This window comes from Hermetia illucens, chromosome 2, assembly GCF_905115235.1.
Source record: "Hermetia illucens chromosome 2, iHerIll2.2.curated.20191125, whole genome shotgun sequence".
Taxonomy (NCBI): Eukaryota; Metazoa; Arthropoda; class Insecta; order Diptera; family Stratiomyidae; genus Hermetia; species Hermetia illucens.
Genome location: NC_051850.1, coordinates 187121332 through 187138822, shown reverse-complemented (window position 1 = coordinate 187138822; position 17491 = coordinate 187121332). Strand labels below are relative to the sequence as shown.

Sequence of the window (17491 nt, the reverse complement as noted above, 5' to 3'; positions counted from 1 at the left end):
CTCTACAAACAACAAACAAATCGGGAAACCGGAAGCTGGACGCTTCAGGTACGAAAGGTTTTGTGTATTTCTTAGTACGTAGCACGTAATATATTCATATATTATGTGAGAGTATCCACTTTCGGGTGATATTGACATTCATAGTCTTCAATTTTCGAAGAAGCAGCAAATTTGAGGTATTATAACTTTGTTAGTAATAGTGCGATTTCCACCAAACTTGGTGAGATAATGCTCTATATTATAGCCTATACGGCTGTAGAATTTCATGATACTAGAATGAACTTAAGGGGGGTTTCTAACCAATTACAAAAAATTGTAGTAATATACTATTATTAACTTTATTTAAACAGATATCGGCATGGAAGGTATTTCGGAGCCCAGGCACTATATAGTGGCAGCCTTCTGATTTTTTTCAGATTTTTCGGAAGTGATCACTTTCAACCCCCCGCGCTCCCCACTCTTCCAACGAATGTCAAAACTAAGATCGGCTTTGAAAAGTACTAATCGAGACCTTTAATTTGATACCCCACATGACTATATTTGATGAAAAACAATTTTACACCCCCCTTTTGCATGTATGGGGACCCACCCTTAAATTCGACGTAAAAGGATGTAATTCACTGTATGCGTGAGCGTTCACAGTTCCCACCTTTCTACCAAATTTGGTGTCAATTGCTATAACCATCTCCGAGAAAAATGCGTGTGACGGACAGACAGACCGACAGACAGACAGACAGACGGACAGACAGACAGACAGACAGATGGTACTTCTGCCTAAACCAGGTAAACCTCCAGGTGAACCATCCTCATATCGACCCATATGTCTCCTGGACACGGTGGGGAAAATGCTAGAGCGGGTAATCTATAATAGATTACTCCCGGTTGTTGAGAGCCAAGGCGGCCTTTCGGATCGGCAGCATGGGTTCCGTGAAGCCAGATCAACCATTGATGCCATTAAATTGGTTACTGGCTTGGCCGAAGATGCAATTCACGGAAAGGTTAGTACCAGCAAATATTGCGTGGTAGTAACCCTGGATGTGAAAATTGCATTCAATTCGGCCAATTGGAATCTAATACGGAAATCTTTAGCGAAGGTTGGTATTCCCGCCTATCTCGCTGCTATCGTCGATAGTTATTTAACTGAAAGGAGGCTCTGGTATGACACCGATGACGGACCGCAGGAGTACGTTGTTTCCGCGGGTGTCCCGCAGGGCTCCGTATTGGGCCCACTACTGTGGAACATCATGTACAACGATGTATTTAATCTTCCCCTTCCGGGGGAAGCCACAGTGGTGGGTTATGCTGACGACATAGCGCTGGTTGTTGTCGCAAAGCATCTCGAAGATGCTGAGTTATACTCAAGTGAGGCAATCGGTGCTGTTAAAAGTTGGCTAAAGAGCTCTGGTCTGACACTTGCGGAGGAAAAAACGGAAGCGGTCCTCATCACTAAGCGCCGGAAGAGAAATTACGCCTGTATTAGAATCGGGAATCATATCGTCACTTCCAAGCCGACCATCAAATACTTGGGAGTGGTGATAGACAGGAAGCTTAGCTATAATATAAGCAACATGTGCGGTATGTTTGCGATAAATCATCCACTGCAAGTATGGCCCTGGCAAGGATGATGCCGAACATTGGAGGGCCACGGCATACCTCTAGGTTACTTATAGCCAGGGTGGTGACCTCGATCATGCTCTATGCAACCCCAGTTTGGAGGGAGGCGTTGTGGATGTCAGGGAACGCTACCAAACTGAGTTCAGTCTACAGGAGGACAGCCCTGAGGGTATGCTCTGCCTTCAGGACTGTCTCAGATGATGCAGCATTCGTCATCTCCGGAATGATGCCGATTGACATCTTGGCAGATGAGATGGCGAACATATACAATGCAAAGCCAACCTCTTCCTCATCGCGGACGAGGAAGACGGAAAGGGAGAGATCCATAAATAGATGGCAAGAGCGGTGGGAACGCTCGGGAAAGGGCCGGTGGACGCACAGCCTCATTCCTGCCATCAAGGAGTGGTTGGAGAGACGACACGGTGAGGTTAATTATAATCTCACCCAGTTTCTCACGGGACATGGAGGATATCTCCAATACCTTCACAGGTTTAAATTGGAGACCTCACCCGATTGTCCAAATTGCGATGGAGTCCCAGAGGACCCAGAGCATGTATTCTTCCACTGTCCGAGATTTGTGGAAGAAAGGAGGAACCTAGAGGAGACTCTAGGAGAGGTGCTGGTACCAGAAAATCTGGTGCCGAAAATGCTAGCACATCAAGAGAATTGGGATGCGGTCAACTCCATGATCGCATCAATTCAAGATAAATTGCGAAAGGCAGAGGAAAGGAGAAAAACGCGGTCACGTGCGCCGCGTATAGAAGAAAGGGGATTAAGCTAGAGTGAGCTGACTCCGCCCCGTGATGTAATACTTTATGGTGGTTCCGCGGGGCAGGGAGGGAGTCGGGGGTGGTTTTAGTGGGTAAAAATCCCACACGCTGGTGTGTCCAGACCAGTGTCTTTTGAAGATTTCCACCTCCTCAAAAAAAAAAAAAGACAGATGGTACTTCTGCCTAAACCAGGTAAACCTCCAGGTGAACCATCCTCATACCGACCCATATGTCTTTTGGACACGGTGGGGAAAATGCTAGAGCGGGTAATCTATAATAGATTACTCCCAGTAGTTGAGAGCCAAGGCGGCCTTTCGGATCGGCAGTATGGATTCCGTAAAGCCAGATCAACCATTGATGCCATCAAATTGGTTACTGGCTTGGCCGAAGATGCAATTCACGGAAAGGTTAGTACCAGCAAATATTGCGTGGTAGTAACCTTGGATGTGAAAAATGCATTTAATTCGGCCAATTGGAATCTAATACGGAAATCTTTAGCGAAGGTTGGTATTCCCGCCTATCTCGCTGCTATCGTCGATAGTTATTTAACTGAAAGGAGGCTCTGGTATGACACCGATGACGGACCGCAGGAGTACGTTGTTTCCGCGGGTGTCCCGCAGGGCTCCGTATTGGGCCCACTACTGTGGAACATCATGTACAACGATGTATTTAATCTTCCCCTTCCGGGGGAAGCCACAGTGGTGGGTTACGCTGACGACATTGCGCTGGTTGTTGTCGCAAAGCATCTCGAAGATGCTGAGTTATACTCAAGTGAGGCAATCGGTGCTGTTAAAAGTTGGCTAAAGAGCTCTGGTCTGACACTTGCGGAGGAAAAAACGGAAGCGGTCCTCATCACTAAGCGCCGGAAGAGAAATTACGCCTGTATTAGAATCGGGAATCATATCGTCACTTCCAAGCCGGCCATCAAATACTTGGGAGTGGTGATAGACAGGAAGCTTAGCTATAAGCAACATGTGCGGTATGTTTGCGATAAATCATCCACTGCAAGTATGGCCCTGGCAAGGATGATACCGAACATTGGAGGGCCACGGCATACCTCTAGGTTACTTATAGCCAGGGTGGTGACCTCGATCATGCTCTATGCAACCCTAGTTTGGAGGGAGGCGTTGTGGATGTCAGGGAACGCTACCAAACTGAGTTCAGTCTACAGGAGGACAGCCCTGAGGGTATGCTCTGCCTTCAGGACTGTCTCAGATGATGCAGCATTCGTCATCTCCGGAATGATGCCGATTGACATCTTGGCAGATGAGATGGCGAACATATACAATGCAAAGCCAACCTCTTCCTCATCGCGGACGAGGAAGACGGAAAGGGAGAGATCCATAAATAGATGGCAAGAGCGGTGGGAACGCTCGGGAAAGGGCCGGTGGACGCACAGCCTCATTCCTGCCATCAAGGAGTGGTTGGAGAGACGACACAGTGAGATTAATTATAATCTCACCCAGTTTCTCACGGGGCACGGAGGATATCTCCAATACCTTCACAGGTTTAAATTGGAGACCTCACCCGATTGTCCAAATTGCAATGGAGTCCCAGAGGACCCAGAGCATGTATTCTTCCACTGTCCGAGATTTGTGGAAGAAAGGAGGAATCTAGAGGAGACTCTAGGGGAGGTGCTGGTACCAGAAAATCTGGTGCCGAAAATGCTAGCACATCAAGAGAATTGGGATGCGGTAAACTCCATGATCGCATCTATCTAAAATAAACTGCGAAAAGCAGAGGAGAGGAGAAAAACGCGGTCACGTGCGCCGCGTATAGAAGAAAGGTGACAAAGCTAGAGTGAGCTGACTCCGCCCCGTGATGTAATACCTTATGGTGGTTCCGCGAGGCAGGGAGGGAGTCGGGGGTGGTTTTAGTGGGTAAAAATCCCACACGCTGGTGTGTCCAGACCAGTGTCTTTTTGAAGATTTCCACCTCCTCAAAAAAAAAAAAAGGGAATTTTAATATTTCACTCGAATTTCAATTATTCTCGTTAATTATGACGTCAGCATCTTATTTGTATGGCTTAGAATGCTGTTAATTAGCACGAAATTGATAAGTTTGAACTGCTATAACTTTGGCGTTAATTGCCTGATTTCAATGAAATTTAGCACACATATACGAAATATTGTCCCCTATACTGGTACAAAATTCGGAAGTGCTAGGATGAATTTAAGGGGGGTTTTTCAGTAAATTTCTACAAAGTAGTAATATACTATTAGTAAGTTTATTTGAGCAGATATCGGAATGGGACACATTTTGAGGCCTAGATTTCATCTAGGCGCACCACCCTGATTTTTTTCGGATTTTCAGGTTAGGTAGTTTCCGAAAATGAGTCCTGTCTCACTTCAAGTGCGTACATTTTGACTCCTTACTCACGCACTTTACAATTTATGCCAAAACTAATGTCAGTTTCGGAAAGTACCGATCGAGACCTTTCATTTGACACCCTACACAAATATATTGGGTGAAAAAAATTGTTGAACCCCCCTTTGCATGTATGGGGAGCCCCCCTTTAAACTCCACCTAAATTTATGCCACTCACTGTATGCGTGGGATTTCATAGCTCCCATCTGTCCACCAAATTTCGTTCGGATCGGTTTAGGCGTTTTGGAGAAAAATGCGTGTGACAGACAGACAGACATTGAATCGATTTTAATAAGGTTTTGTTTTACACAAAATAATAAGGTTTTGTTTTACACAAAACCTTAAAAAGAAGAGATGAGTGGAATCTATAAGGTTAACTGCCCAGAATATGAAAAAGTATACATTGGGCAGACTAAAAGACTAGTGACTACTCGATTCGAGGAGCACCTAAGAGAGTACAACAAACGTAAAAGCGACGATCCTCGAAACACCAAGTCTATGGTTGCAAGGCATATGGTGGAAGAGCGACATGGCCTAACGATAGACAATGTGGATGTTATAAAGTGGGTGCGGAAACCCCATCTCTTAGATGCAGCAGAAAGCATATACATCATCAACGAAGGGAGCCAGGTAACCCTAAACCACCATGGGTATATGGTACAACCCTATATCGATCGCAAATATCCTCATTTCGAAATTCATTGTCTTTTATAGTCGACCAACACTCAGAACCATAGAGGGCGAGTGGGCAAACGGCACTGCAGTAATTTTACTCAAGAATGTGTTGTAATTATTTGTTTACTTCAGTTGGCTTACATTATGTCCTAATAAAAGTCAACGTCCACAGTTGTTGATTTACACAAGTTGCCACCGAAGGCGGCGAGCATTGCTCAAACGACTCGTTTTATGATAATTTAACCAGTGTCTGCGGAGCTCTGCATCTTTTCCCAGAGACTGGAAGACGTTGGGACTGTAGTCATAACGGTGGTCCAACCAACTAGACTGTGGAATTGCTGCACAGTCGCCAGCATCCCTGCTCATTGCTCAAGAACGGCCATCAAAAGACAATGGCTGCAAACACCCTCATTTTTCAGCTTCGATTATGGTGCGGGCCGAAGTTTACGACACTAAGAAGATATCGCTGGTTTTCATCGAAGGAAACATAAATGCTGCAGTTAGCTGTCAGCAGGCGAGTTTTTGGGACACCATGGAGCCTTAGACCACTCAGCAATCTGAGACCAACGAATTTACGAATTTCCGGGGTTTTGGGGCAAGAAAGTTTGACTTCCAAACTCGCTCTACATTAACTCGATAGACTACTCCGTCTAGTCCACCCCGGAAGAAAGTCTCGGCTACACTGTATGCCAACGTTGACGTGCTGAAAGTGGCGCTGACTCGGCATTGATAATTTCCGTGACTTCCTAAATGTGTTGAGGACCTAGGAGGAAATATTAAGCATTTATTGTAAATGTTTTTGTTTCATGTTATAGTTGCTGTTAACCTTTATGTGGTAATTTTATACTGGTTAGATATCTGAAAATATGTCAGAATTTTTTGTCCACCCTGTATATGTAATACATACAGATTAGAAGTATTCCGTGAACAAAAAGAGAGTTTGCTGAGGACGCAGTGTTGAAAGAGCTTCTTTCTACGACTGCTCAAGCACAACACAGAAGATAGAGGGTTTGTTGAGGGTACACTGTTGAAGAAGCTTCCTTTTCCGACCACTCAAGCACAACTCAGAGGACAGAGGGTTTATTGAGGGTGCACTGTTGAAGGTTTAGCCACTTTGGCCCGTTACACCTCCTTACGAGATCAGCGAGGTCCGCACATGGTTCGCAACTATTGCAGGAATTGGATTATCTTCCGATGTTCTACCTGCATAGATCCAGGTCCAGATAGCAGGGAACCAGTTTTTTATATTCAGCAGCAAGGAAAACTCCGTATCCTTCTTTATCCTGTAGAGAGGGATAGAGCCGAGAAGAGAAATGAATTGCTTTTTTCACTTCAAAGGAATCGCGTCTCCACGCGTCGGCTGCCCGTACGAGAAGGCCGGAAACTTGTGCGCCGGCATCGTACCAAGCCGCCAGCCACGGCGGCAACAGAACAGTGTTTCGGCGAAGGCAATGCAGTTCGCGACTTCAATGTTCCACCACATTACTCCACCTCAACCAACCAGCTGAAACCACGCGGATTCAGCGGAAGAACTGGTGACGAAATCCCGCCAATGGAATTACCAGGCAAAAGTATCCATCGGTTCAGCGCAGGCCTTCAGCCTTGACAAGGAAAGCCACTTGGGCCCGCCCCGAACGTCGAGCTTGAAGGAGTGCTCCCGTCGTTCCAGGACTTTAAAGAGGCGTGGTGAGTGCAACGGCCTCCAGGGAGCGTCAAATCTAATGATGACCTGTGAACATGTCTCCAGGCCCCTGGGAGTGTCGATCTCCGGCTTTGTGTTTTGGAAAGGTAGCGCTCGATCGCAGCTTCGAAACCGCGTCTCTGAGCAGACGCAGCATGCCAGAGTCGCTTAACCCTGATCTTATATCCAGCACAGGGTCGACCGGGTGTCGCAGATTCTCCCCGTACACCATCTCCGCGGGGAAAGGCAAGGACTGCGACCACGACGGATCATCGTGAGCTATTAGGACGGTCCTTAGTGTTCGGTACCAACGTCCCAACATCCTATTGGACTGCGAATGGTGAGCAGTAGTCCTGTGACATTTGAAACCAAGGAGCTTGACCAATTTTGAGAAAAGAGTAGAGTCAAACTGCATTTCCTGATCCGTGATGATTATGGCTGGTACACCTTAGCACGGGATCCACTCTCGACAGAGGGCCTCGGCACATGATCATGCCGTAATGTTGGTCAGAGATATTACTTCAGGCCACCGCGTAAACCTGTCGATGATTGTGAGGCAATACTTGTATCCGTCTCGTGTGTAACATTGTTAGCTTTTGAGCAATTGCAGAGGAGAATCATTCCCACAACAACCACTAGAGGGAGAAGGAGCCCTATGGTTTGGGGCTTTAGATACTTTACTGCCACGGGAAAATCAACAAGGCCTCGAATATTAACTCATCTCACTGCGAAGACCTTTGATTATCGAAAGCGAAATATGATTGGTTTCTGGAATGTATGCACACAACTTGACTATGACATCGAGACTTCGCAGAATGCTCGCCTGCTCCTGCTCGATATAAGATGGATATTTGAAGCTTAAGCGAACTAAGACGATGGAACCCTGGAGAGTGCTATACTTTTCTACTCTGGAAAGCCACTACCACTTGGCTTATGTAAACGTCAATCCAATATCGGTTGTTTCTGACGGCTACCACAAGGAGCGCTCAGCTGACCTAGGAGCCAGTTTCTGACAGGATTTTGACCAAGTTAAAGAATTTCGCAATAGCACTGATCTGTTTGCTCTCTTATCGAGGACCTTGGACAAATGATTCTGGATTTGGAAAGAGAGGCTAATAGGGTTGGACAGAGGATAAACACCAAGGTTCTCAGTCTGACGGGTTATCGACAGTCCTTATCTGCAGGTGCTCAAAGGTGGCCAAAAAGTAGAGGAGGCAGCAGTCCTGTCTGCTGACACAACACCAAACTGGCCGTAGTGAAACCTCTTTGGTTTACTGGCTGTAATGGTGGAGCCTCGCACATCGAATAACAGCAGCTCGGCATAAGCTTGTTGGATTTTTCGGATGTTTAAATAAAAAGACTGGACTAGGCTATATGTATTGGGTTCATTTAGTAATATGAATACAAATCAAGCTTTGGTAGAAACATGCTGGACGAATAGTGCGATTAAAATCTCAGGGAGTTCGAGCTGGTGAGATGTTCTTATGCACGCAAAGCACAGGGTGTACATGCTGCTCCTTGGAGAACTTATTACTTCCATTGAACGTAGGAAGGTGAGTTTTGACAAGTCTAGGATATTGCAAGTGTGTAACCACCAATACACACGCGGTATTCAAGAATGCCACAACGACCTCCAGTCTTCTAACTGGAAGACGGCATAAGCTGTTGGAGTTTGGAGTGCGCTCCAAATCTAACAAACCCCTAAAGTAATTGAACGGATAATTGCACCGGCTGAAGAGGAGTATATAGCGAACGCGTATCTCGGGGTTGAGCAATGACCCAGGTATGCTTCGTATGTGCCCAACGGTGGAGTTGGGCTCGAGGTGGTTGTGGTATTAAATAAGTTAACTTGCTAGAGTTGCATAAATTTTTTATAAAAGCGGGCGGGCGGGGAAGGAACTAGGATGTGGGATGGGATGGGGTTCATGTGGGAGGGGTTTGGGAAAGGAAGCTAGGAGTGGCGCTAAGGATGGGTAGGTTTTGAAAACTGGGATGAGGAGTAGATACCGTTGTAGAAGATTACTCTACCGCCGGGGTCGAAAAGGAGGTTACGGGACTGGAGAGATAAGAGGATTTGTGGGAACAGATGAGTTCGTAGAAGATTCTCTTCGACGATCTCGATCTGCATGGCCTGGGAGATAAGTGGATTTGGGTGGGATATGACTTTTTTTTTCAAGGAATTTGAGGGCATGACGGGCTAGGACGGCGTCAATGCAGGACGTTTGAGAGGAGTCGTAGAGGATCTGGTTGGAGATGTATTTGGAACGGTCTTCGTCCTTGTATATGTTGGTGCAGTGGCGGAGGATTCTACGTTCTTTGCAGCGGATTCGTTCGATTTGGTGAGGGGAAGCGTCGGACCAAAAGATGAAGCCGAAAACGAGGAGGAGACGGATAAGCTGTTTGTAGCAAAACAGATTGACTTTCTGAGGTGTTGGGCTAATGTATTTTAGGATTGTGTAGAGGGATTTGAAGGCTCCTGTTGCACGGTTCAGTGCCTTCGTGATATGTGGGACGTGGGATAGGCGGGAATTGATTGTCACCCCAAGGTAGGTGACTTCTTTGACGGTTGGGATGGTGTCGTTGTGGATCTTCAGGGGTAGGGTTGAAATGTCGTTCCTCATTTTCGGTGTCATCTTAGCGGTACCACGGAATACGACGGTTTCGCATTTTTATGGATTTAGGGACAGTTTCCAGCGGGTGAAATACCGGTAGAGCTCGTCCAAATAGGAATTCAGACGGGCTTCACCGGCAGGGATGTTTCTGGTGGAGGTGTAGAGGATGAGATCATCCGCGTATTGAAGGATTCGGATTGGATTTGGGTGTGGAGTTGGTTTGGGGAGGTCTGCGGTAAACAGGGAAAAGAGAGTAGCATAGAGGACTGACCCCTGAGGGATGCCAGCCAGGCTAGAATATGGGGAGGAGAGGTGTTCACGGAGTTGGACTTGGGATTTCCGCCCATCACGAAAGCTAAGAATTAGCTTGCAGAGGTGCGGATGGAACTGGAGGACTTCAGAAGGCTTGTATGCGAGTCCATATTACCATACGGAGTCGAAAGCCTTCTTTATGTCGAGGAGACAGGCTATGGTCGGAGCGTTCCGGTTGAGGTCGAGGAGGACGTCCGATTTGAGCACGAGTAGTGCATGCTCGACTGAGTGTTTAGGGCGGTTGGAGAATTGGAATTGTGGGACTGAATGATTGGAGTCACATTGCTCGTCGATAGTGACTTTGATGATCCGTTCGAAAATCTTGGCGGAGGATGAGAGGATTGAGATAGGACTGTAGCTATCGGGATTTAGTGGATTTTGGTTTTTCTTGGGGATAGGAACAATTCGAACACTCTTCCAATCTGTTGGGAAGTGGGCGTTGATAAGGCAGTGGTTGATTATGGAGGACATAATGGGGGCAATGCTTGGGGCGCATTTCTTAAGGAAGATGGAGAGAATTTTGTCAAGCCCAACCGATTTCTTGTTTTTGGAGGCGGCAATGGCCGCCCTGACGGAGTCTGGACTGACAAAGTGGATGGGGAGGATATTCTCTCGCTGACTTGGGTCGGCGAGGGCATGGGTGAAAGGATTTTGTGTGGATTGGGGAATGAGGTAGGAAGGGTGGGTTAGGAGTTGGGAGATTTTTCCGTTTACCTCGTTATTGAAACTTGGTTCACGGAAGTCGAGGGTGCAGTGTTGGGCTTGCAGGAAGTGGTCAGCGAGGACTTTCACTTTATCTGTGGGTGGGATGTTTTGGGGAAGGATCGCGTTTTGTTGGACTGATTTGCCCAAACGCGGGCAGGTCTTTCTGAGTTCCCTGTATGTACCAGGGTTCAGCTCAGTGTTGGAGAGGCGGTTGTGGAGATATTGGGTATATAGGGTGAGGATTCGTTCGCGAATGGACTTGTCCAGTTCGCGGATTTCGGTGAGGAGGTGAGAGGACTGCGGAGAGTATCTATTCCTAAATAGTCTCCGCCTGAGGGTCTTTTTATATTGAATGTCGGATAGGATATCGTCGGGAAGGGTGATTAGGGTGCGGTAATTTAAGGGACGGGAAGGGATCAATTCGTCGCATACTTGCCGAGCTGCTTCGGTGTATTGACGAACTGTCAGTTCGATGGATTCGTTAGGAACTGTACGGTTGGATGGGAGTAGGAGAGGTTGAAGTTTGATTTTGAGGGCAAGGTTGATATGTTTCCAGTTTGCACGCTGGAAGTCAGGAACTGAGGGTGGAAAAGTTAAACAATATAGAGACAATACGTTTTAAATAGTTTTGAAAAGGAAATTATTGAGAACATATACAACTGAAAAAAGCTACCGTAGAAATTGCAAATTGGCAGTGGATCAGTAGACAACATACGAATCACTTAGTAAGCAAAAAAGTTGAAATCTGCCTCAATGACAATAAAAGTTTTCAGTTGATAAATTCAATAGTGTTTTAGTGTTTTTAAAAATTTTTTGCATTTTTTAAAATGAATTTTCTATTCAGATCTTTACTACAACCGTCGGCTTTGCAGGCTGTAAATCGTTTTGTACGTAGTGGTAATGATCTGATGTCAAGCATGAGAAATCTATCGTATTATGTTAAATTTGGTTGTCCTTGCTCGCAGATGAAAAAAATGCTTAAGTATGTTAAAAACTTTATGGATATCCTTATGTCAAGGTTTACTTTTGTTTTTGAATCATGCAATATATTTAACCCCAGGAGGGGATTTCAGTTCCCAAAATTGTATTCAGTTTGCTTGGATTCCGCCCGAATTATTTGTCAGTGGGAGTGAAAATGGGCATTCGTGCAAGGACCCTCACCGACACATAATAAAGCAACGCCGAGAATCGATGAGATCAGAACCGTATAAGTCTCCTTGGCGTACTATACTCACCACCGATTGGTACCGCGATAAGACCTCCAGTTTGAAGCTTCTTCTATCATTGGAAAGCCAATCTCTTGATGAATCTCTGTCTCAGAAGAGAGCCAGCCTTCCATTTTCAAAGTCCAAGGTTGTGTGAGAGATCGGATGTGGCTCAATTTCCCAATATGCCACAGACAAACTGTAGTCAAAAGCTGGAACATTTCCAGTAAGGCGCGGCAAAATGACACTACCACTGTGTCTACTAGAAAAATGCTGGGAATTCAACATCGACGTCCATCAAATAATCTTTGACTTCAAGCAGGATTAGGACAGTATTATATACATATATGGTTGCCAATTACCCTTTGCCTCCATCATACACCTACGCATCATCGTTTACAGTTCTCTGAAATACGCTTCAATTCCCCTCGCGACTTCCCGAAATGTCCGCACTCGTTCTCTACTGTTCTGCGCCAAGTGCCCTTGGGGCGTCGGCCATCTTGACGGAGTGGGTCCCATTGAATGGCGTAGCTAGCGATGCAATTGTCGCTCCCCTTAATGTGTGACTCACCCACTGTTACTTTCGCATTCCGATCACATTGCGTACGGGTGCCAAGTCTGTGCGCCAACCAATTTCATCGTTTGAAATGGTATGAAGCCAACCTGCTAATGATAGCACGTCGTAGTCAGGTGTTGACAAAGGCTTTTGAGTGACAGGGCAGTATGAAGAGCGTCACCGATCCTGCGGACTTCGCTTTTGACCTCAAATTCCTCTGAGATTTTACCTTGGTCCAGCTCTCCCTGTTTAGCTTGGGCTGGATACGCTCTCTGCTCACTCTGTCGAAAGCCTTGTCGAAATCGAGGAAGAGTAGGTGAAGTGAAGATCTGAAGTCCGCACACTGTCCTGGAATGATCCTATAGGTGTTGACATAGAAAATGCAGGAGAGATTGAAACGGAAATCACCCTGCTCTATATCAATCAAACTTTCAAGATGTTCTTTGATATATTCCAGAATTATTTCAGCTACTATCCTTGCGAAGGCAGAGAGCACGCAGATACCCCTTGAGTTGTCACGCTCAAGACAGGTGCCATTCTCTGGAATCTCAAGGGTCATTCGTTTCTTCGAATCTACTACAGTATTAACCGAAATGTGTTGTATACTGACTTCATAGTTCCCCCTTGATTTGGGAATTCAAATAAATCTGGTAAATCTTATCAAAATGAGTGGAACCAAAAGAGGAGTAATAGCTTGACGGATTAGTTTGGGGCAAACGATGGGTTAAATAAATGATGCGAATTGACATCTCTAGCATATACGAAAGTTGCCTGTGAACGCTGCTCTATAAGTCCTAACAAATCGTAGCATATGCAGACGATATAAACCGTATGGTATGATCTTTCACATCAGCAAAGGAGAATTTGATAAACCTCGATAAAACAGTAAACGAAGCTAGGTCTAAGAATCAACGAAAACAAGATGAAAATTATGACACAAACGAGAAAACCCCAAAAACGTTGGGCGGATTCTATTGACGAAAACAGCGCGTCACTGTTCAGAGTTAAAAATTGGATGACTCGATTGATGGATTGATATGGTTGGAAGAACGACATCTTAAAGGCCAACGCCCGTAATGGACTATAGAGTCTTGATGCCTCCATGCAACATAGTCTAGAATGCCGCAAAAGATATTGTTGATACTCTCCACATTAGCTCGTTTATTCACGGTTTTGATGGTTAGGAAGGTACAGAGGGCTTCTAAGGTCATCTTTTTTTTTTAAGTGGCGTTCCTTAATAATAAGGACAGGGTTGCTTCAACAGGCTCAACACTCTTGATCCAGCGGTCTCTATGCAACGAGTTACAGTCTACCGAGCCTTCAATCCTGTCTCGCTCTATCGCGCCTTCAACGGGACAATATCCACAGCCTGCTCAGCAGGTCCCGAATCGGAACACAGCCGCTCCACATTTTAACATTGTTCCCGTCACCAACGAAGCTCCTCTTCCCGCCGCTGCCATATATCTTGGCACTTCACCCACCCATACTAGCGGCACCAGGCTAAAGGTGGCGTCCCCACCTAAACAACTCTTTATCTTCAGGCTTGCATTCGAAACTTCTACGGACGATGTACTGGAGTACATAAAGAACAAAGTTGATTTACTTTCTCCTCTGGCCTGCGTCAAACTGGCAAAAAACTACAACACAGGCCGGGTGATTGCGTCTTTCAAGGTGGCTTATCGTCACGAGGGTAATCCATTTTCTGTTGTGACAGGGACCATGATGCATTTCGTAAGTCTATAGGCGGTGTGGTCCTAATTGCAATAAAAGATACACTCCCCGCCGAACTCGTCTTCTCCTTCTCTGGCTCTCCTTATGACTGTGTCTCCCCGCCCAACTTTCTCCCGCTCATTGTATCTTGTGTATACCTCCCCTGTGGTTGCCCTTCTCACCTGTATGAAGAATTGTTTGACAGTTTGTCTAAACTCCTTACTGTCAGATTCCTTTCCCTCCCATTCCTCCTTTTTTCAACATGAACTTGTTAGAAGCGTATGCCGCGGTCGGCGTGTGACGGGGTTTCCCAAACACCATACCGCCTAAGACTCGATCCCCCCGTGTTTGATTTCTCTAAAAATAGCCACATTGGTACAGCAGTTCCCATGTCCTCATCCATGAAACGTCTCACCTCATCACGTGGAGCATTCGTCTGTTTTCCACTTAACACCTTCACTGATTCGCGGTGTCCAGTTTGCATAGATCCGATCACTCGAACTGGCATCAAAACAGTTTCGTTCACGTCTCTGGGTCTCCTTTCTTCCACTAGTTCTGTAAATGGTGTAGGAGAAGTTATTACCAGGTTGAATTCACTCTGCTGTCCCTTCACCAGTGCGAATCCCATTGTATGCACTAAAATCCTCGCACAGCCCCATTCTGGGAAAGCGCACCCAAGATGCTGCAATTCGCTCTATCTTGTGTGGGTCGAAGACCGTCATTGTTCTTCGCTCTAAAAATGGAGATGATGCTCTACAGTTTCCTGATATGATTGAATTTCACTCTGTCTAGGAAAAATGGAGTACAATATGGTGACATTCGCTGAGCATATTCAGACTTTTTTGGTTCAGTTCGAATTACAAGCTTAACCCCTCCACATTTGTAGATTTGTCCGTGCCGGCATTCATGAACTTTACTCTCCAGTGTCCGAAGTCCATAGGCGGGTTCTGTTCACCCAACATGCGGGTGATGCACCCTGCCTAATTTCAAGAGCCCGGTAAGCAACAGCTACCCAGCTTGGTGTTTACAATAGTAAACTTGGGCCGACCGACACAACTCGAAGCCGGGTTTACCTGCTGGAACCAATTTAAGGCAGCTTCATCAGTGCACTCCAAATGGAGAAGTCCATCGCAAGAACATTGATTGTTAAATCTTAGCTTCGTTCCAGGCTCCAGCATTTTTTTACAGGCATTCCCGGAGGATGATTTTGCCATCTTTGGAGAAAACTCCCACGGCAGCAGACCAAAATGGGGTTGCAGCTTGCGCATATGCCCTCTTTCTTCCTGCCTTTGTATCCGTATTCCTATGGTAGAGATCAGCTTCGTTGAGATCTTTCTCGCTGATTTGATCACCTCCTCCTAATCCCCGCGGAACGCGCGGATGTAGGCCCTGATGCGGAGCACAATTAAGCGTTACCCACAACAGATGTGTTGGGCTGCGCGCCTTGCCGATGACAGGAGAGTCTGGTGTGTCCAGTATGGGTCTCACCGGGATTATCAGTTTATCTCCACTTTCCGCCGAAGATTCCGTTCCCTTGCGTCTGATTTATCTGGACATTAACGAACCTAGTAGCGTAGTCACGTTCATGCCCTCATTTCCAAAGCGATTGATCTTCCTTCGCAGTGCCTTCTCCTGCCGCCGGCTTGAAGTCACTGTGTCCGGACTTGGGGCCATTTCCACATACCGGCGTTTAACCAAAAGCGTCCACGTCATCAGCTTCGCTTTTTTTCGCTCTTCCCCGTAAAAGTGAAGAAGAAGGTTCTAACAGACAGGATTCAGGCTATAGTCACCCCTCCTTAGTGGCTGAAGTTCGTTTCTACCGAGCCCTTCTCTTCCGTTTGCGGGTAGGTTTGGGCTGTAATACCGCAGACGGGACAGCCGTAGCCGGATATCCAGGTTCTCCCAAGTTGCGAGTTACCGTACTTTCCTTTTTGGCCAAGGCAACCAAGGCAATATGGTTTACAAGATACCGGGTTAAGGAAAACCAACAAAAAGTGTAAAACTCTTTATATGGGAACAATTGAACAATTTCTAAAAACAAACAAGTCGGAATACCGGAAGCTCGCGCTTCGGGTATAAAGGTTTTGTGTTCATCTTACGTAAGAAATTTCAATGCACATTTTTCTATTCGTGTATAACTACAAATTCAACATAATCTTTCATATTTTTCCAAACTACGAGACATACGTACATATTACAGCCATAGATATTCCGCTCACCCTAAACAAACAAACTGTCTATTTCCGAATACTGTACACATATATGCACGCATATAAATGGATCGTACCCATATTTCCGATTTACTTCTTATATCTATCTGAATTAGGCACTACCCGCAAAGTTCATTAGCACGCATATATTATATACCTACATACACACATGTCTGGTTGACAGATAACTTCTTCTTCTTCTTCTTTTTCTTCAGCCTTTGTCCCGTTCACAAGCGGGGTCGGCTCGTCGTGATCGGCTTCGCCATTTGGCTCTATCGAATGCCTGATCTGTGGTTGACAGATAACTAAAAAACTAAAACAAAATAATTCTCTGCGACCCAATTCATAAGAACTCATTTCGTTGTGGTATTGACGAATTGATATGTGATGATGACGTCATGCAGGTTGTAGAGTGCACGAAATACACAAAAAATTGTAAAGTTTCACCCCCTATAACTTTGTTAATAATAGTTGGATTTTCTTCAAACTTGACTAAACTGTGCATTATGTTCTTCATTATATGCACGCCTCTACCTCTGGGATGAACATAAGAGGGGTTGCCGGGTAAATTTCTAAAATGTGGAAATATACTATTATTAACTTTATTTGTGCAGATATCGGAATCGGATATATTTTGAGGCCTAGATTTCGTAGAGATGCATCACGGTGATTTTTTTCAGATTTTTCGGTTGGATAGGTTCTGAGAACGAGACCTGTTACACTTTTTTGGGGTCATATTTCGAGCCCTCACTCCCCTATGTTTCACCCAATATCAAATATTGAATCAGTTTCAAAAAGTACTAATCGGGACCTTTCATTTGATACCCCACATGGCTACATTCTGTGAAAAAAAATTTGTACCCTCCATTTACATGTATGGGGAGCCCCTCCTTAAACTTAACACAAGATGGCGCCACTTACTGCATGTAAAGGGAACACCAGATTACATACTCTTATCAATTTTCATGACAATCGGTCCAGCCGTTTCTGAATAAATCGGTTGTGACAGACAGACAGACAGACAGACAGAGTTCTCGCAAAAAGGCGCTCAAACTATTGGTGGAATGAAGAGAT

At 45.6% G+C, this 17491-nt stretch overlaps 1 protein-coding gene across 1 annotated transcript in view; it reads left to right on the top strand.

Moving 5' to 3' along the window:
- The window catches only part of LOC119648626, an 84258-nt gene that overhangs the window by 47701 nt on the left and 19066 nt on the right, over nt 1–17491 (top strand). The window contains exon 6 of the mRNA XM_038050396.1: nt 11549–11718. Within this exon, the coding sequence (XP_037906324.1) occupies nt 11549–11718 (170 nt within the window). The remainder of the gene's footprint in view (nt 1–11548; nt 11719–17491) is intronic.